Source organism: Bipolaris zeicola, assembly GCF_000523435.1.
Source record: "Bipolaris zeicola 26-R-13 unplaced genomic scaffold scaffold_63, whole genome shotgun sequence".
NCBI lineage: Eukaryota > Fungi > Ascomycota > Dothideomycetes > Pleosporales > Pleosporaceae > Bipolaris > Bipolaris zeicola.
In genome coordinates, this window is record NW_006912112.1 from 112,059 (window position 1) to 131,856 (window position 19,798).

Genomic DNA, 19,798 nt, shown 5'->3' on the forward strand with positions numbered 1-19,798 from the left:
TGCGTACGTGACAGAAACCGAGCGGAGAGCACGACGCACCACGTCTTCAGCAAATATGGCTATGGGCTATTTTGGCGTCAGTCTTTTTTTGCTGGGGGACCGATTCGTCCAGATGTATGTGTGTGAAGTCTTACTGTAATCATGACCAAGACGGGGAGATTATAAAAATGCAATATTGCCTGCAACAGACACATGGTAGACAGGTACATGAAGCACATGGAGCCAGTGATGAGCGTCGTTCCTCTGTTCCTCGATTTCCACGGCCGCAGCTTTCGACGAAATGGACGCTGGATGATTCCCCAGCCAAAAAACGGTCGCAGGGCCAGTAAGCTCGTGAAAGCTAGCTGGTTAAAGTAGAGGCGCTGCGGATAATGCATGTTGCGCTCTACGAGCAAGTGTCGTGTGCTGAGTAGCGATGCACTGACGCAGAACATCCATATCAGATAGCGCTGGATACGAGCATTGTCATGTGTGGGATTGAGCCGCCCACTCATCGACTCGGCGCGAACCTTCCTTACGTACGCATCTGGTATCATGGCCATCTGAAGAAGAGGCACAGGCGCCGGCGAACGGGGAGGGAGTGGTGGCTACGACGAAGCAACGATTGCGACTGCCGTGTGGAAGTCATCCGAAATTAGGGATTGAGCGTCGTCTTTGCTTGTTCAGCGCATCGGCCCGGCGCGTAGTCGAGGTAGCCGGATTGGCGTGGATACGCGTGATGCGATGGCAATGTGGAGGCGACGACAGCGTGGATTGGGCGTGAGGGTACATTTGTCTTCATCTTGTCTCCAACGCTGGACGCGCGCGTTTTCTGCATGGCTCACCTCAATCTGGCAAACTGGGCTGCCCCACTTGCACTTATGCTTTGAGCCGTGCGCACCCCGCCAACGTCAGACACAACTTTACGGACTTGGCCATGCTACACCCATGCACAAGCCTCTTGGGCAGAATGATCGTGGAGAATTAAGACTTGTAGTGAGAGACAGAGAATTATTCCCTTTCGCGTTTAAGAAAATCATTATCGCTATGCAAAAACAACATGCCTCAATGCCTCCTCCCCATTAAACACCTTGTACCTTGCGGTAACTAGGCGGCTTCAACGTCCTCCTTAGCAGCTTCACCGCATACGGCGGCAACAAACTGATTGCTGCAATGACCGCAAACCTCCACCAAAACGCCATGCTTCCCACATACGCGAGATCAAAATACTCGTCCAGAAACGGTACAGAGCCAAAGTAGATACCTGCTGTTCCCACAATGCTCGCAATCATGATCCAATGCCACGTTGTGACTTCCATAGCCACCATGATCAATTCGTTGACAATAAGCACCGAGAAGGAGACAGACACCATCTTGAGAAATGTCGGATCTGCAGTCTCACCTGCGTCTGTCGCATGTCCTACACCAATAAGAAGCTGACTGCAACCCTGAATAATGGAGCCTTGGTAGATAGACACAGCGACCCAGATGAAGAACGACTTGTACGACAGCGACCGCCCTGTCTTGAGTTCGGCATACAGCTCGGGATACAAGTTGGCGACGCTCTCGTCCACGTCGCGGTCTAGAACAAGAGAAAAGACCGGCATCATTGTGTAGATAGTCGAATAGCCGACCAAAAGCCAGTCCTTGTACAAAGCATTGGGCTCAAAGCTGCTGGCAATCGAAAAGACTGTTTGGCAGATGGAAATGATCAACCCACGATGAATGACAAACTGAGAGAGCTTGGCAGAGCGTTTGTACGAGTTGCGGCCATGCCAGACGAGCAGTTTGACCAGGTAACAGAATTGCTCAATCGAAAAGTCGGCGGCAAGGGAGGCCTGGCGGCCTTCTTTGCCCACGATACCAACACCAACGTCGGCAGCTTGGATCATGGATACGTCGTTGCCGCCGTCGCCGATGCAGCATACGCGCTTCTTAGTGAACTCGCGAATCAGGCGCGCGACGTCTGCTTTCTGCGTGGGAGAGCATCGACATGCGACAACAGTGGGAAGTTGTACAGCCACGCTTATGAATTCCTGTCGAAAGTGCTGCAGAAAGAGAGCAAGCGACTCGCCATCAATAAGCAGACAGGAATCGAGCTTTCCACGAAGAAAGTCGAGGGACGAGGATGCAAGGTCTTTGCGTTTCAGCTTAGCAATTGTGTGCACGTATTGTCCACGTGCTACCAGTTTGGAGCTGACGGCTACGCAACGCGCCGTTTCGACCTTGTCGCCAGTCAACATCCAGATCTTGATACCCGCATTGCGAAGAAGCTCGAGAGAAGGCTTGACATCCTTTTGTAGTTTGTCCTCAACACCTGTGACGCCAAGAAGTTCTAGGTCATGCTCGAGATATTCTTTGACAACACCAGCAACCGAAGCATCACGGTTGCTGAGGGCAAGGGAGGCCTGCGCGTAATTGGTGGTGAAGTCCTGGTATGTCTGAGACGACAGCTTTTTGCGGCCTACAACTAGAGTGCGGAGTCCTTCGCGGGCCATGTTTGCCGTCTCTTCATCTAACCAGTCGTTGGCGGCGACGATCGACGTCATGACGGTATCTGCACCTTTTTGGTAAAACCAGATCTCACCATCCTCATCAGTCGGTGAGGATGCAGGTCCGTGGTAGAACTTCACAACGATGCCCATCCGTTTGCCCTCCGACGTGAACGGAAAAACATTCAAGATACGGACCTTGACGACTTGTCTTCCACTATCACATGAAAGGAGAGTCATGGACTCGCGGTCTCGAGACAGGAGCTTTAAACCAACGGCCTCGGTCCAACGTACAATGGCAATCTCGTCCGGAGATGATGCTTGGTAGGTAGTAACTTCTTCACCATTCTCTTCCTCAGTCGTTGGCGTTACGTTGTGGCAGAGTGCCAGCGCCAGCACAACGTCGCGAACTCGTGATCCAATTTCCCTACGGGTACGTGTGGCAGAAGTAAGAGGGGCGATGTAAGCGGATAAGGGTGTGACGAGCGAGGGAGCTTCTCCTGCAGGAGGTGTGAAACACTGGCGAACATACGACGATACCTCGTCCATGGCCTCATTTGCATAAGAGACGGTGCCGACGTGGATCTTTTTCATTATCATTTCTGTAGTCCGTTAGCCATTTCAAGTTACAGGAACTAGGGTACTATACCGTTTTGTGTCAGAGTTCCCGTTTTGTCGCTCAAAAGATATTCTATCCGCCCCAAATCTTCAGGAATAGTACTAGTGCGGACAATCGTTCCTTTGATGCTTTCGTCGTGCTGGATAAACCATGCATACACTGACTTTCCCATGTCAAGATTGACACGCAAACCCACAGGGACGATGGTCGAGAACAGAATGAGAAATCGCAGCATGGAAGCCCACCATTGCCGACCTTGGATTTCTTGAAACCGTGCGAGCGCCACAAGGATGAAGGATAGCGAGAGAGTAAAGATACACAGCCATTTTGTGAGCGAGTTGATCTCCAGTTCCAAAAGACCGGTTTTGGATCTTGAAGGCGAAGTTGAAAGCGCCTGACGTGTCTGGGGTCCAGTATATACCACTACTGCGAGAAGACTGCAGCTCGACGCCACGACCGTATTCGCCCAGATGGTGTTGTCAATGCTAAGAGGAGCTGACCGTGCCTCTTCAGATGAGGAAGGTTGCTCACTGTCGTGGGGATCGTAGTGCCGTTGGCTCTTAGGCAGAAGCTCCACAGTTCCGTAGAACTCATTAACCTTTTTGTCTGGTTTACCAGCGACAACTCGAAGTCGCGTATACTCTCCGACATCCAGATTCTGTGTCAACGGGGACGTAAGGCGCAGCTTCCAATCAGTTTCACCGTCCAATTGGTCAGTTCTGATAAAGGCTTCACCTGAAGACCCGCTCGTTGCGACGCTGTCAGCCTTTGCCGTATCCACGGGCTCCTCACTATCGATCAACGGGACCAGTGGGCTTTGTGCATTTGCACCAGCTGGGGTAGCAGCACTGATATCAGTGGAATGGCTCTTCAGAAGCACCATATCAGCTGGCACTCTTTGGTCCTTTCCAAGTTTGACCACATCGCCGACTTTGAGGCTCCTGGAAGGTTTTGTAACTTCCCAGTAAGTGCAGGTTGCCAATCCCTTGCCAGAGAGCCGCTGTTCCTCATCTTCAATTTCTGAGAAGCGGCCTTCATTTCTGTTCTGTTTTCTCAGACGCTTTTGCCTTTGCGAGCTTCTGCCTGGGGCAACGCCAGTTCCTTTGCTGTTCTCCTCAAACTTCAGTACGGTGTAGCCCTCAGAGTTAGCTTCTGCATCTCTTCGCCGTCGGGCGATATCATCCATAGCCTCCTTCCCGAGAGTTATGGTTATGACAAAGGCTAGTGGGGCGACGTAGGTCGAAAGGTAACCAATTCGTAATACTGGTATGACTTGCGACAGCGCAATAAGCAAGAAATACATGTTGATGAAGAAGGAGAATTCGTTGTACAAAGTACGTGGAAGAAAACTCCAGGGCGTGTACTTTGCATTCGAAACCGCATTTGCCGGGAATCTTGATGTCTGAAGCTGGCCGACAGAAATGGTCCGTTGCGTGGTTGGATCATGGTCCTCTTCGGCATCTTCCTCCCTATCCTTGTCGAGTTTTATAGCAGCGCTGCTATGCCGCGACAGGAAACTCGGTATTTGTATGCTTGACCCTAATCTTGACATGGTACTTTGTGGCGGTTGGTGTCTTTGGGCATTTCGCTGGGCCGGTAGCAAGGGCGAGTCGTCCTCCCCAGACTGACCATAACTGCCAGCCGAGTCCCTCTTTGGCCCTTCATCGTCGTCCAATAGGCCCCTCAAGTCGTCCTCTTCAGCCTCCTGCTTCTTCTTACTTGCTCGTAGTCTGCCTACTCTCAGGTTTCTCAGTGGTATCCTTGCGCCAAGTTCGTGGTATGGCCTCCTCTTGTCTTTTGAATTACGTGGCGGCGGGGTGGCGGCTGCTTGTGAGCGAGATGCTAGAGGGTCCAACTCCTCCAAGTCTAGTTCAAGGTCAGAGTCCTCGTCTGGCGCATTCGGTTGGTGGTACTGGTGTGGAGCAGCCATGGCTTATGGACGGACGACAATGGCGCAATGGCGTATGAGGGAAGTATCTGTTCTCTAGCAACCTCATGCGCGGTCGGTTGGGGCGAGGGGAGTGTTTATGGCTATGGTGGCTGCCTTCGGGGGTCCGCGGTGTTTCGGGGGTGTCTGGATATGACGCCCAGGCGTTCAGACTTCTTGTTTCGGGCGCGGACGAATGTTTCGACGATGGCGATAGAATCTGGAGGTTGGTCGTCACCTATAGGAGTATCCGGTGTGTGTTGTAGGATATGATAATTGTGAATAGTGTCGTGCATGCATCTGGCACGAGGCGCGGCACGATGGAGCAAGTGTGGCGCAGGTACGTAGGGTGGCTTAAGGCCAGGGTTGCAGCGGCGGGCCGTTTCCAATGTCCAAAGGCGTGAACAGCTGTCCAGATTACCCTACATTACACTCGCACGCACATCGACTGAATCGCATGCAATGCCGCCGGAACTCGCCCCTAGTATTTGATCCTCACTTTCATTCTGGCCGAGAGCTGTGCCCTTGATACTGTGCGGCACACCGAGCTCGCGCTCTCCCGCTTCCATAGAGGTACGTCCCGCGAGCCTCTGACGTACAAAGGGATGACGATCACTCTGGCCTATGTACATTCCGCGACACACTCCCCATCGCAACTTTTTTCCCGTGCCTTCTTTTCTAGCCTTGCCTGACCCATTTCTTTCTTTTGTCGAGCTCCCTGTGTCCCTTTCGCGTCTTCTACCAGGCGCATCTCCTCAATTGCATCTTCGGAACCCGACATCTGCGCTCCACTGTCAAGACTCCGCATCTGAGTTACCAAAGACCGACTGTAGTGCTGACAGCTTCGATAGCGCTTATAGATACCCCATTCATTACCTAGTAATCGCTTCATGGACGAAGACGCCCCCAACTTTTCTTATGCCTATGGTGGCGCGCCTTTGACCCCATCGTCCGCTTCGTGGAACCCTGCGCTGCGAAGCGAAAAGGAAGCCAGTGCACCAGCCAACGCGAAACCACCGGCGCAGCCCGAGCCAGAATCTTCGTCCGAAGAAGAGGAAGAGGAAGAGGAAGAGGATGACGATGACGATGAGGAAGAATCGGAGGAAGAAGACAGCGAGGACGAAGATGAAGACAAAGTTCCGTCCCAACCCGCTGTAACCGCACCACCAGCGACTGCGCCTCCATCTTCAATCAAGTCTGCAACTGCTGGGCAACAGTCAAACGATGAATCTCCGGCGCGCGAAATTATTGCTCATGGAGAGCAGAGCGCATCACAACCGCCAGTGCAACAATCCCAGGAGGAACCCGGAGCAGGCGGGGCTGAGAAGGATCTTGTAAACGCAACGCAGGCGCTCAACATCGAGGAACAAATTGCCCCAGCAAACGCTGAAGCGAACAAAGATAAAGAAGAGTCAGAAGAGGAAGAGAGTGAGGAAGAGAGCTCCGACGAAGAACCAAATGCCGAAGCGCATCCGGAAGTGAATTATGAGCACCAAGGTGAAAGCACTGTTCTAGAGGATGCTGTCACTGAAAGTGTAAAGGCACCTCTGGTAGCAGACACCGAAGCAGATGAGTGGGGTACTTCCGGTGACGATGCCTTCGATCTTGGTGGACAGCCCCAGGAATCCGCTTTACCAACACCTGCGGTAGAAGCTGTTGGGACAACAGTAGGAGACGAGTCTATTGGAAACACCACTGTGGGTGGAAACGCAGGCGCAGACATCGACTGGGGCAACACAGAAGAACAAGAGGACTTTTTCGGTACAATTGCGGGCCAACAGATTGAACCTGCGCAGTCTACAGATGAGACCCCCGGTGCGCATGTGGTACAGGCAGAGGCGAAAGCCCCCGAGAAGAGCGAGTGGGATTTGGACCTCGACTTGGACGACGATTTCTTGCCTGACAAGGAAGATGGACCGGTCATTGAATTGAGTGATGACGAGGGTTTTCTCGAAGATGAACCCCCTGCGCCAGCAGAACAGCCCGTACAGTCACATCCATCAGGTACTGCAAGCCGGTATGCGCCTCAAGTTGCAACACCAGCTGCAGTCCCTGCTGCGAGCCCATATGCCCCCCAAGCGCAGCCAACCCCTGCGGCTACCCCGGCTTATGATGGCTTTGGGCGGAATTTGGCATACCAACAGCAGCAACAATCCCGTCCTCCTCCAGTGAGCTCAGCGCAAAGTTTTGTTGATAAATCCAAGGGTGGCTATGCTTCGCCTTACGATCTACCAGAAGACATTGTCACCACCCGAAAGCGACCGGCTCCTCGTGCAACGGTCCCGGCATTACAGCCTACCCCTCCGCCTCCACGTAGTAGTAGTGTGTCTTCGAATAGTGGACTTCCACGGCCACCTCCTCTTTCATCGAGTATGTCGACGGCTAGCCTGTCTCCACCATCCTCGGGTCACTCGATGCGGGCACAGATAAGTGGAATGCCACCAGCAGCAACAGCTCCACCAAAACCCGCTGTAACATCAAAATCGCCTTCGAGTGATTTCTTTGCCGAACTACCTGTGACCTCCAAACCGCGGCCGTCGGGACGCTACACTCCGCAGCCGAATGTGCCTGTCCAGCCTCCAGTACAACCACCACCTCCACACATGCCGCCCAAAGAGCGCACACCGTCATTGTCCTCTCTGAGGAACGAGTTCCTCCCTAATAATGCCAATGTTGCGACACCTCCCCCATTTAGGCAACCTGAACAGCTACCCATGTTCCCAAGTCAACCATCGGTACCCGCGCGGACGAACAGCCTTCCTGTGCCTCAGCCCGCGCCCGCACCTCCCACGAACAGATACTCGCCCGCCCCACCGCCTTCAGCACCAGCAAGTAATGCACGGTATTCTCCTGCCCCGCCTGCCGCCGTGCCTGCCGCAAATGCTCGTTACTCGCCTGCACCTCCACCCCAGGGACAACCTCATGGTCGGTACGCATCTGAGCCGCATAACAACTTGACGCGAACGCCATCCCAGCCTTTTGCGCCTCGCACATCTAGCCCGCTAGCTTTCCATAGTATGCCTCAACAACACGGGCAAGAGTCTGAATCTCAGCCTCAAGCCCCGCCAACTCACCAGCTTTCTCAGTCAATCGATGGTACGCCACGTCCGCCGATCAGGAGTCCATTAGGAGAGGTAACCGAGATTGGAGAACAAGATTCAACACTGAGCTCGAGACCACCCACGTCTGGGAGATCCGAGACTCCGCCTCCACGCAGTACGCCTTCATCGAATGTGGGATCTCCGCGCAAAAGGGACAACTATGTGCCCAGGTATCAGCCAGCTCAATCAGCCGTCCCGCAACGCTCTCAGTCTCAGTCTCCAACAGCGACGATGAAGCAGCCTCTTCGTAACGTGAGTAGCTCAGATCTAGGGGGATCTATGATTGGCATTATGCCCCAAGCCATGGCTTATGGGCCATCCCAATCTGCTTCAAGCACAGTCAATGTCATACCCCACCGTCAGCAGGCATCGGCCAACTACGACTTCATTGTACCTGAAGATGAGCGTGCAGCTGACCCACTTGGGAGGTGGAAGGGATATCCCATCTTCACATGGGGTCTGGGAGGTACTGTGGTAACGAGCTTCCCAAAGCAAATTCCTCGGTATGGAGGCGGTGGTTCGGCGCCAATGATGAAGACCAGCCCCGGCGAGGTTCGTCTTCAGAGCATCAAGGAAGTATTGCCTCTGCCAGAAGATATCGCGAAGTTCCCTGGGCCGCTCAAGGCAAAGAGCAAGAAGAAGGAGGTACTGGCATGGCTTGGCCGCAAGATTGAAGTGCTAGATGCTCAATCTAAAGAGCCTGCACTCGAACATTCCATGAGTGAAGACGACATCAAGCGCCTCGAAGACAGAATACTTCTATGGAAGCTCATGCAGATTCTCGTTGAGCACGATGGTCGATTAGAAGGTGCACCTGCGGAGGTCGCTTTTAAGAAGATATTCTCCCCTGTTAAGGAAGAAGTCCCAGATGCCGACGGCTCTTATGCAACCGGAGTGGACATAGTTGGGCGCTCAAGGTCCAATACCTCAACCATCCAAGCAGAACCTTCTGACCCGCGGACCCTCGAAAACCTGCAAAATATGCTTATTCAAGGTGACCGCGAAAAGGCAGTCTGGCACGCTGTTGACCAGCGACTATGGGGCCATGCTATGTTGTTATCTTCGACTGGCAACAAAGACACATGGAAACGAGTTGTCCAAGAATTTGTCCGAAAAGAAGTCAAAAATGTCGGGCGCAATAACCAGGCATTGGCCGTATTGTATGAGGTCTTTGCTGGCAACCACGAAGATTGCACTGATGAATTAGTACCGGCGTCAGCTCGTGTCGGCTTTCAGATGATACGTGCAGATGGGGCTGGAGCTACCCAGAATGCACTCCAGGGCCTGGACAAGTGGCGTGAGACGATTGCGTTGATTTTGAATAACCGCAGCGAGGGTGATGCATCGGCACTGTTGTCTCTTGGAAGACTGCTTGCTCAGTATGGCCGAGTCGAAGCTGCGCACATTTGCTTCATCTTTGCCCGCTCAGTCATCAAGATTGGTGGCATCGAGGATATCGCAGCCGATCTTGTGCTTATTGGGGCTGACCACCACCGGTACCCTCTAGAAACAGGCATTGAGCTTGAGCCGATACTTCTGACCGAAGTGTTCGAGTTCGCCATGTCGTTATCATCACCAAGCGTACCGTACGTGCTGCCGCATTTGCAACACTACAAACTGGCACATGCATATCAGCTAGCGGAAAATGGTTACAAGACGGATGCACAAGCATACTGCGACTCTATTGCGGCAGTTATAAAGGCAACAACACAGATTTCTCCATACTACAACCCGGCCTTCATCACTGCCCTAGACGACTTGAGCCAGCGCTTGTCCCAATCGCCCAAGGATGGTTCTTCTTCATGGATTTCCAAGCCCAGCATGGATAAAGTTGGAAGCTCTCTGCTCTCAAAATTCAACAGTTTCATCGCAGGCGACGACGAAGCCGATGGGGGGAGGCCGGCCGGAACAGAATCTGGACCCTTTGCCAACATTGCTGGAGGCAGTCCAGCCCTCACGCCATCGCAGTCAAATGTGGACCTGTATAGCACCATGTCCGGCTTCGGCGTACCTGCACAACCAGCAGCACCAGCCAACTCGAGGTACGCTCCGTCAAATGCATATGCGCCAAGGTCATCTTCGGAGCAACAGCGATCTCGTTACGAGCCTCAGGGCCGGCCATCGATGGAGTCAAACGACAGCTTTGGCATGCGAGCCGCGTCGGACTCGTACACTCCGATGACTCCAACGTCAGGCATATTGAGCCCTACACAGAACCAGTTGAGCCCACCGAGCGCACGCACACAAGGCAAGGTTCAATCGTACTCCCCACTTCGTCAGGACTTCAGCCCTCGTCAGGCCTCGTACAATAGTCCTTATATGCCTATGTCTTCTGTCGAAGGGCTAGCCCCTTCTCCTTCATTTGGCGGGTATCAGCCTCAGGCGAGTTTCGACGAGCCCGCCCAACCTGCAACGGATGAGCAGGGGCAGGGATCGTCCGGCACATATGAACCTCCATCATATCAGCCCTACAACCCCGATGAGGATGACAAGGAGGAAGAGGAGCAACCTAAGAAGAAGAAATCCTTCATGGACGATGACGACGACGATGACCTGGCTGCTCGTGCCTCTGCATTGAAAATCAGCGGTGGCAGCAGCTCCAAGTCTGAGGCAGACAGGAAAGCAGACGAGGCCTTTCGCAAAGCTGCGGAGGAAGACGCAAAACGCGACAAGGAGGCAGCAGCGGCGAAGAAGGGAGGCTGGCTTTCTGGGTGGTTCAAGAAGGACCCGAACGCTGGGCCTGGACCTATCAAAGCCAAGCTTGGAGAAGAGAGCAGCTTCGTTTACGACACTGATCTCGGAAAGTGGGTCAACAAGAAGGCGGGCGCAACAGATGCGCCCAAGCCCACTGCCACCCCTCCGCCTCCACGGTCTGGCCCACCTGGGGCAGCTCGGAGCGCTTCAGGAAGCGCTGCTCCCGCACCTCCGTCATCTGCTGGGCCTCCAACTGGAGGCGCATTGCGTCCACCCGTCTCGAACCTGCGCTCGTCGTCATTGCCACCACCACTGCACGGTGCTGGCTCTCGTGCATCGACGCCAGGCATTGCTGAGTCGGATGAAGAAGGTCTTGTCGGGCCTAAACCGCCTATCCTAGCGCGACCCAGCTTTGGTGCTGCATCAGGACCACCATCACGGCCTGGTACAGGTATGAGTAACGCTAGTAGTATTGACGATTTGCTGGGAGCGCCTCAAGCGAGGAAGGGACCAGCAGCAGGAAAGAAGAAGAAGGGCGGCCGTTATGTGGATGTCATGGCCAAGTAGAGAGATCAGAGGAGACGAATTAGGTAGACTTTACGGTTTTACGAGAGGTATGTGTATGAGTGCAAGGATTGTGTGAATGTGTCGGGTAAAGACGTGACGCTTGTGTCCGGTACCTGCACTAGACGGGAGCCAGCATCCCGGGTTGTGGGTGTATGTACAATAACGATTTATTTTTTTGCTGTTATCTTGGCTTTGTGCTTTTGGAGGTGGAATGACACAGGGCATGTTGATAGCGGGTGTTGTTGGGTGCTCTGACAAAAGATACGGAAAAGGCCCGTCGGATGACTGGCACAGACTGGAGCGATAGGCGCGAAAAGATGGGGTAAGTGCACCGACAGCGGAGATGACGCACGACAACCGCCTAGCCCTTCTGATTCCTGACTACGACTTGACGGCAATCTTTACGTTTCCGGGCCCTGGTTGGCTTTTGGCGATGTCTTATCTCTGGTGCTTGATGCCCTCCAGCACGCCGCCTTGATATTCCTTCGTATGCATATGCATCCTCGCAAGGGCGGGCCCGCCCTGCTTTGCACTTGTGGAGCAACGACGATTGCAGCGTCGCATCCCAAGCCGCTTACTAGTCTTCGGAACATGTCAAGCTGAAGACCCGATTCAGAACTAGCCCGGCATCACGCCGTTTATCTCCCACCCTGGCTGCGGGGAGCACTTGCGGGCCTTTTCGCACGCGACAACATTCCGTATCCTTATACATACCTGCACCCATATCTGCGGCCCTGCCTCCCTGTCCTTTGTTACCCATCGTTGGCGACCTTGGCAGCCGTCGCATCTCGTCGCATTCCATCCCATTGCAGCACCGCGCACAGGCGCTCATCACGAGCTACGATTGGACTTCACCACAGCGAGCCACCACCATGACCAAGAGAAGCCTCTCCATCACCCAGGGCGAGGGAGATGGCGTCCGTCGGCGGTCCGTCAACGACCCAGGCGCCGACGCTGCTCTCGCGAAGATGGGCTACCAGTCCGAACTCCCACGAAACCTGTCCATGTTGAGCGTCCTCGGCATGTCCTTCGCCATCATGGCCGTTCCTTTCGGTCTCAGCACTACCATGTACATCACGCTCACCGACGGCCAGTCAGTGACTATTCTCTGGGGCTGGGTCCTCGTCTCGCTCATCTCGCTATGCATCGCCGCTTCCCTTGCTGAAATCTGTGCCGTCTACCCGACAGCTGGTGGAGTCTACTACTGGTCTGCTATGCTGTCGACGCGCGAATGGGCCCCCATCGCCTCGTGGGTAACTGGTTGGCTGACCCTAGTCGGAAACTGGACTGTCACCCTCTCCATCAACTTCTCTGGCGGTCAACTCATTCTGTCTGCCATTACGCTCTGGGATGAAGACTTCGTGCCGAATCAGTGGCAGACGGTTCTCATGTTCTGGGCAGTTATGCTCATCTGCATGACCATCAACATCTTTGGCGCAAAACACTTGGACATTATCAACAAGATCTGTATTTACTGGACGGCTGCTAGTGTGGTCATCATCTTGGTTGTCCTGCTAAGCATGGCTGACGTTAAGAGAAACGCAGACTTTGTTTTCACGCACTATGACGCTAGCCAAAGCGGATGGTAAGTGCTTATTTGCATCCTGCATACTGCCCTAGTCGCAATTCTAATTCACATGATTTAGGCCATCGGGATGGGCATTTTTTGTCGGCCTTTTACAAGCAGCGTACACACTCACTGGCTATGGCATGGTCGCGGCCATGTGCGAGGAAGTCTCGAATCCATCACGCGAAGTCCCCAAGGCCATTGTTCTTTCGGTTGCCGCTGCAGGTGTTACGGGTGTCATTTACTTGATTCCCATTCTCTTCGTCCTGCCCGATGTGAAGATGCTGCTTGACGTCGCTAATGGACAGCCAATCGGTCTCCTTTTCAAGACCGTCACGGGTAGCGCCGGCGGGGGCTTTGGTCTTCTCTTCCTCATTCTCGGCATTCTCATCTTTGCCGGCACTGGAGCGCTGACTGCTGCATCACGCTGCACATATGCTTTTGCTCGCGATGGTGCAATTCCTGGTTCGCGTCTTTGGGCCAGGGTCGATAAGCGTTTTGACATTCCTCTGATGGCGCTCGTCCTCTCTACCATTGTGGATTGTCTTTTGGGTCTCATCTACTTTGGCTCGTCTGCTGCTTTCAACTCCTTTACCGGTGTTGCTACCATTTGCCTGAGCACATCGTACGGCATGCCCATTCTCATCTCGGTTATTCGCGGCCGGAGGGCAGTCCGCAACTCGTCATTTTCCCTTGGCCGCTTCGGTTACGCGATCAACGTTGCCATGATTGCCTGGATTTGCCTGGCTGTCGTACTGTTCTGTATGCCAGTGAGCTTGCCTGTTGAGGCAGCGACGATGAATTACGCAAGTGTTGTCTTTGCTGGCTTCGCGACAATTAGTGTGGTATGGTACTTCATCCGAGGACGAAAGGAATTCTCGGGTCCACCGGTCCCCAACGATGTGGAGCCTGGTGAGGAGGGCGTTGTTGCGGGGCTAGCAGTACAGGACAGCAGGCATGATGTCGAGGGTATGGGAGAAAAGGCTGTGGATTACGACAATGCGAAGAAGGGTTTTTGAGGTGGTGCGCAGGCTTCGCGTTTTGGATGAACACCCACGGCTGGAGCTGGCATAAATCTATCGGATGTAGTCATATATATATGTACTACTTACGTGTTAGTGCTGATGCACAAATAATGCTAATTGCAATCATCCATTTCACATTGCTGAAACAGCCAAAGCGACTTGATTGATACGTGATTAGCTGTCAAAGGTGCGCCACAGGAGGCTTTAGCCTCAGTAAGGGCCCGCCGCTAAAGCCGGCGCTAGTGCATGCGGGGGGATACGCGTTGCGCGGTTCCATAGTGTTGCGCCTCGCACACTCCTTCACATTCGCTCTCACTCTCGCTCTCACTCCCATGGACTTGCTGTCCTTCGCTAGTACGTCTGATTGCGATGAGATAAGCAGATCCTTTTCAAGGAATGCCGCGCCACAAACACTGCTTTACACTTGACACACCTTTGGACACAAGCAAACCTAACATGCGCAGCGACTGGCAACATACAGTGATTGATCTCACCCATGACGCCGATGAGGAATACAATGCCAGACGCCGTCAATCGTTGCCTGTAGGGGTAGATTACTCTGCGAGGCACGATGTATCTTTACCTCCCGTCCCAGGACTAAACCCTCGCGTTCCTGCACCGAAGCCGACAAACGTATACTATCCACCTCCTCCCGGAAGCAGTCCACAATATGTGCAGGCCCCATCCACAAATCCTGCAGTACGGCAACAGGCGCAGACACTACACGAAAACATGCGACCGACAGTCGCGAGGCCGATAAGTGCGATTACCATGTCGCAAAACAACGGTGTACTGGTGTCCTCGCAAAAACATAATGGGTACACCTACGATGCGCCATTTGGAGCCGACAGGGCAGCCAAGAGGGCTAAGATAGAGCCTACAGGCCCGCCGTCTTTCACGTCAAACAGAACACTTCCTGCTCAACAAACAAGTTCGCCCTCATTCCATGCACCGCAAAACGCAAATTACTTTGGTGCCCCTTTTGGGTTGTCATGGAAAGAAGACAAGGATGCTTCCACAGCTAACATTTTAACTTCGGACGTGGCCGGATCACAACAACCCACAGGCAATGCTTTGGTCAACCACCAATCAGTCTTAGCATCCGACCATTTCCGCCCGACTGCGCCTACGGCCGAGTCGACGATGCCGGCCATGGACCCTTTCACGACTCGCGCAAAACGTCGCAAGACGGTTCACAAACCATTCGACACAGCTCAGGACCACTTACTAATATTCCTAAAGGAAATCAAACAATACAAGTGGTCGGAAATTACTGCAGAATACAACAAGGATATGCCGTACCGGGAGTATACTACACTCCAGAGTCGCTATTCTACAGTCTTGAACAAGAGGGATCGGTCCCAAGATCCACCGACTTTGGTCTTACCCCCACGCTTCGCCGCAGAGGCGAGCATAGACTGGTCGCGAATTCATGGAAACAGATTTGTCGCGCCCAAAACACAATCAGTGCAACAGACAATTGAATACGACTATTCTTCTGGTGGTGATTCTGCGCTTTCTCGGGAGCGGCCACGCCGTGCGCAACGCATTAATTACACATGGCCAAAACAGCGCATCAGGGCAGGAGACGTGTTTGCTGACGATCCTACCGACGAGCATGCTGACGAGCATGTGTTTGGAGAGATGTTCAATGACACCTTACCTACACGGTCTGAAACCCCAGAAGATGACTCACCTCCACCTGATACAGCCTTTACTGTCGATAATGACCCAGTAGAAGTTGAGTTCAACGCTGGAGACGCGAAGTTGGTGATGGATCTGTATAAGAATTTTCGTGATGCTCCATCAAGATTGGTGCCATACCTGAGCATATCAGAGCGTAAGATGATGCAGAACCCTCCTGGATTCTGTTGGGATCAGCTGTCGAGTCGCAAATGGCAAGGCTCATTACTTCATGTGGATTTTAGCCCAGCTGAAATCAAGATTGTGAAAAAGACCATTGTCTCAATCAAAAGGCCCTTGCAATTGAGACACAGTACAAAGCGAAGACAACTTCGAGAACTTCTGAAGGGTTTTTCCGAGCCTAAGATGCTCAAACTAGTGGAAGTTCTGCGACAACGTCTCCCTTGTCGAGATAGAAGCAGCATCGAAGCGTTTGTGGAAGATGCACAGGATGGACAAATCCCCGAGGTTTCGCACGTCCAAAGACTTGCAGCTGCTCGGCCCGATGTCTCTATGAGCTCGACACAAAAACCGTCTACGACGTCAATCATACGCCAGCGCGAATTGGGATGCCAGTCAAGGAGGGGGTGGCAAGCTGCTGCAAAGCCTCTTACATACCAAGTCAAGAATCAAATCATGGACACAATCGGCCCATCGGCGTTCTGGACAGGCGCTTCTAGCGACATACACACTGTGGCATGGGCTCCAGATGGTGAGCGATTCGCGGCAGGCGCAGTCGCTGTAGATGACCCAGACTCTATGCAATACAACAGACCTAACAATTTGCTTTACGGCAATATGATCCATGGCTCAATACATGAACTGGCTGAACACTATAGGAAGCGCGAAAGGACCGAGGCCGGTGCTAACTCGAGCCATGCCATGTTTGCATCACAAGACCCAAAGCTATACTCTACAGTCAGTTCTGTGGCCTTTTCAACCAGCGGCAGATATTTGTACTCAGCAGGCTACGATAGCCACATTGGCATATGGTATACTGAGGGCGACGTCGTGCAACCGATCCTGGGTGCAAAACTGAATGTCAAGGATCCGATCGATATTCTCTCGGTCAATCGCTCCAATGCTGGAGTCCTAGCAACTGCAGCTCGTGTCGCTCGAAGGTCAATACGGGTGCTTAGAATAAACGAAGAGGATCCTTCCAAGTTTGACAAGTTCAGCTATGAGTCCGTTAGAGCCAATGAACGACCTGATTTAAAGATCCTGCCTACCGCGATACAGTTCGAGCCCAAGTATGGTGGCCTCCTTCTGGCTGGGTTCGGCGCTAATCTGAAAGAGACTGGTTTTGACACTACTGGAGATCTTTGTTTGTGGGACATCCAGGCCGAAAGCGCACTCCCTATCCATGGATCGAGCAAAAACGTCTTTGATGTTGCATTCAACCCCAATCGTTCATGGATGCCGTACTTTGCAGCTGGATGTGTGGCTGGAGGTGGCAAAGCTAACGGAGGAATGCGGTCATGTATCAGATTGTACGACATCAATAATCTCAACAAGTTCACCTCTCCCATGGAATTCGACTGCAAGGCCTTGGACATCAATGATGTCATTTGGTGCCCACATGACGAGCATCTTATTGCAGCTGGGTGCACGGATGGTCGAGTCTATGTGTGGGATGGTCGATGGCCAGATGATCCTCTACGCGTTGTTTCACACGGCCGGTCCTTGATGCCGTTACAAGAAGGAGTCAAACATGAAATCACTGATACTGGTGTGAGATTCTTATCCTGGGGCGAGAACGCTACAAGACTCTACTCTGGATCTTCCGACGGCGTTGTCAAGGTATGGGATGTCACAAGAGCCAAGGAGGACACATTCATCAAGGATGTCATTACCACAAACTCAGGCATCATGTCAGGCGCATTCAATGCCGACTACAGCAAGCTCATCATCGGTGAAGTCAACGGCTCAGCTAATGTGCTTGAGGTGGGCAGAGATGACGTCACGCCCAAGGACGCAGAGAAGCTTCGCTATCTTTCTTACCAAGACCACGAGCAAGACGAGATTCAGGACCACGAGACTGGCGAAATGACCGTGCCAGTACCCGAATCAGGAATCGCCGAGGCCCGCCATCTACTCGGTACCGGCCAAATGCAGCTTGCACCTATGGGCGGCTTTCCGATCCGACAAGCAGTTCAAGGACCGCAATACATGGGCCCATTCGACCAGAGCGTCGATGCGCCGTTTCTGCGTCAACAAGCTCTCGAGCTTCAACTTGATCTTGCGACAGCACGTGGGCTGCAATGTGACATCGCAGCCTGTCGAGAAAATCTCATCAAGACGACCAGCGAGGAGGTGGGCGATTCAGGAAGAAGTGGAGACCGCGTGCCGGATGAACTACGTCTGCAATGGAAGACGGTTGATACCACACACATTATACCTGGTAAATCACGATGTACACAATGCGGACGCCCAGCTCGCCCGGCTACCGACTCCACTTCCAACATCCTCTGTGAGCGCTGCTCTTTTGCCTGTTTCCGCTGTAACGCGGTCAATGCTGTCGATCCCGCCACTACGACGTTGGTGTGCAGTGCTTGCGGTGGTGTCTGGGATATTGGTGTACTAGGTTATGAGTGTGTTCAGCAGCCTGCGTTCAAGGGCGAGGCCCTTAACGTGCCTAATTTGAAGAAATGGGGCAAGGAAGTGCACGCTGAGAAACTTGAGGCTTTTGACACGGACTTTGGAGATGATATGAATGCGTTGACGGACTACTACTATTCGTTGGCAATTACTGAACCAGAGAATCCGCCGCTTTGAAGGACTATCTTGAGACTACGACGGTTTGAGGGAAAAGTTTGCTTGCTGATGGATGGGACTGTATGATGATGATTTGGTGGGATTGGTATATATTCAGCGTGTATATCTATTGAAAATATAGCAGCATAGCTTTCATGTAGCTACGTGGATTTGTATCTATGTGGTATGTACTGGTTGACTTTGACGAGAAATAGAGATTAATGATACCCCCTTTTGCTTACCTTTCCCCCCTAAGTTGAAAACTCGAAATGCATAGCTCAGGGTGTCGAGCTCAAACTCCGTCATCGAATTCATAATCCTTGTCCCACCGCTTTGATTACGTTATCAACATGCACATTGACTGGTGATGAACTGCACTTACCTTGTCCCAGGGCTTACTTCCATTCACGAATCGTAAATCCGTACCTACTCGAATGATGTCGTTGGGATCGTAATTCATCGTCGAAGCGTGGATCTGCGTACTATCAGTTGTTTCGATCCAACATGCATACCCGAGCAGGTGAGCAGACGTACAGTATAAGGCGTATGCAACACCACATCCCCCGCTTCATAATCTGTGACCAACCACCTCCTCCCAAACGTCTCTGAGTACTCTTTCGGCCCATCAGCAAGCAAGCCATTAGACATCATATTCTTGTTAAACGCATCCTTGGTCTCCTCCTCCGTCAACCCTGATTCGCGTGCCTTGCGCGTGAATTCCTCTTCTATCTCCCTCCCAAGATGATGTCCTACCTCTCGTTAGCCTCACATCAACAACCGCCACTATACCCATAAAAAAAGAACAAGAGGGGGAAACCAAATTACCATTCTCGAGATAAATCAGCCCACCGCCCGTCAACCCAATATCTCCCATGGGCACCCAAGCAGTCACACTCGTATCCTCGCCCTTTCTCAGAAAAATCTGATCATAATGTACGCCAATCGCCTTATTCCCCGGCGTATTGTTCCTCAGCAAACTGCGCTTCACACTCAGCGTATCCGCTCCCCACCCCGTCAATTCGGCCACAAAATCCCTCAACACAGGGTGTTTACAAAACTCCTCTTTATACCACTCTGCATAATGCGCCTGGAGCGCTAGATCCACGAATAGAGAAGCGGTGCCATCTGCGCCTGGCTTCCCGTTGTTGGGTGTTGCACCGGCGCCGATGCCCGGGTAGGACGAAGAGGGTTTGGAAGTGTCGAATTGGCCGAGGACGGGGGGAGTGGAGGGTTTCAAGACGCCGCTGGGGGCGAGCATGCGGAAGTAGGATTCTCGGGCCCGCAGCACGTCGGCGCGGGGAAGCAGGTGTTTGAGGAAGAGGTAGCCGTCTTCGTTGTACCGGCGCTGGAGTTCGGGGAGAGGGAGGGTGGGGGAGGAGGGGCGGAGGCG

At 52.9% G+C, this 19,798-nt stretch overlaps 7 protein-coding genes across 7 annotated transcripts; 5 read left to right on the top strand and 2 right to left on the bottom strand.

Annotated features, from left to right (window-relative positions):
* Window positions 1-65: 65 nt before the first annotated feature.
* Window positions 66-329, top strand: COCCADRAFT_94752 (uncharacterized protein; the record flags this gene model as incomplete). The annotated part of the gene is made up of 1 exon (XM_007713576.1): window positions 66-329. A coding segment is annotated over one exon (264 nt), but the record flags the coding sequence as incomplete, so codon positions are not given.
* A 394-nt stretch (window positions 330-723) lies between these two features.
* COCCADRAFT_94677 (uncharacterized protein) lies at window positions 724-1,065 on the top strand (the record flags this gene model as incomplete). The annotated part of the gene is made up of 1 exon (XM_007713577.1): window positions 724-1,065. One exon carries the CDS (start codon window positions 724-726, stop codon window positions 1,063-1,065), a length of 342 nt encoding a protein of 113 aa, XP_007711767.1.
* On the bottom strand, window positions 1,062-5,020 carry COCCADRAFT_4598 (uncharacterized protein; the record flags this gene model as incomplete). The annotated part of the gene is made up of 2 exons (XM_007713536.1): window positions 1,062-3,073; window positions 3,121-5,020. 2 exons carry the CDS (start codon window positions 5,018-5,020, stop codon window positions 1,062-1,064), a joined length of 3,912 nt encoding a protein of 1,303 aa, XP_007711726.1.
* An 887-nt stretch (window positions 5,021-5,907) lies between these two features.
* COCCADRAFT_25843 (uncharacterized protein) lies at window positions 5,908-11,379 on the top strand (the record flags this gene model as incomplete). The annotated part of the gene is made up of 1 exon (XM_007713545.1): window positions 5,908-11,379. One exon carries the CDS (start codon window positions 5,908-5,910, stop codon window positions 11,377-11,379), a length of 5,472 nt encoding a protein of 1,823 aa, XP_007711735.1.
* An 872-nt stretch (window positions 11,380-12,251) lies between these two features.
* Window positions 12,252-13,965, top strand: COCCADRAFT_94707 (uncharacterized protein; the record flags this gene model as incomplete). Its single annotated transcript, XM_007713578.1, has 2 exons — window positions 12,252-12,964; window positions 13,026-13,965. The coding sequence occupies 2 exons, from the start codon at window positions 12,252-12,254 to the stop codon at window positions 13,963-13,965; spliced, it is 1,653 nt and encodes a 550-aa protein (XP_007711768.1).
* Window positions 13,966-14,427: 462 nt separating this feature from the next.
* Window positions 14,428-18,429, top strand: COCCADRAFT_4601 (uncharacterized protein; the record flags this gene model as incomplete). The annotated part of the gene is made up of 1 exon (XM_007713537.1): window positions 14,428-18,429. The coding sequence occupies one exon, from the start codon at window positions 14,428-14,430 to the stop codon at window positions 18,427-18,429; it is 4,002 nt and encodes a 1,333-aa protein (XP_007711727.1).
* A 271-nt stretch (window positions 18,430-18,700) lies between these two features.
* Window positions 18,701-19,753, bottom strand: COCCADRAFT_25846 (uncharacterized protein; the record flags this gene model as incomplete). The annotated part of the gene is made up of 4 exons (XM_007713546.1): window positions 18,701-18,739; window positions 18,791-18,883; window positions 18,943-19,157; window positions 19,234-19,753. Coding segments are annotated over 4 exons (867 nt in total), but the record flags the coding sequence as incomplete, so codon positions are not given.
* Between the last annotated feature and the right edge of the window lie 45 nt (window positions 19,754-19,798).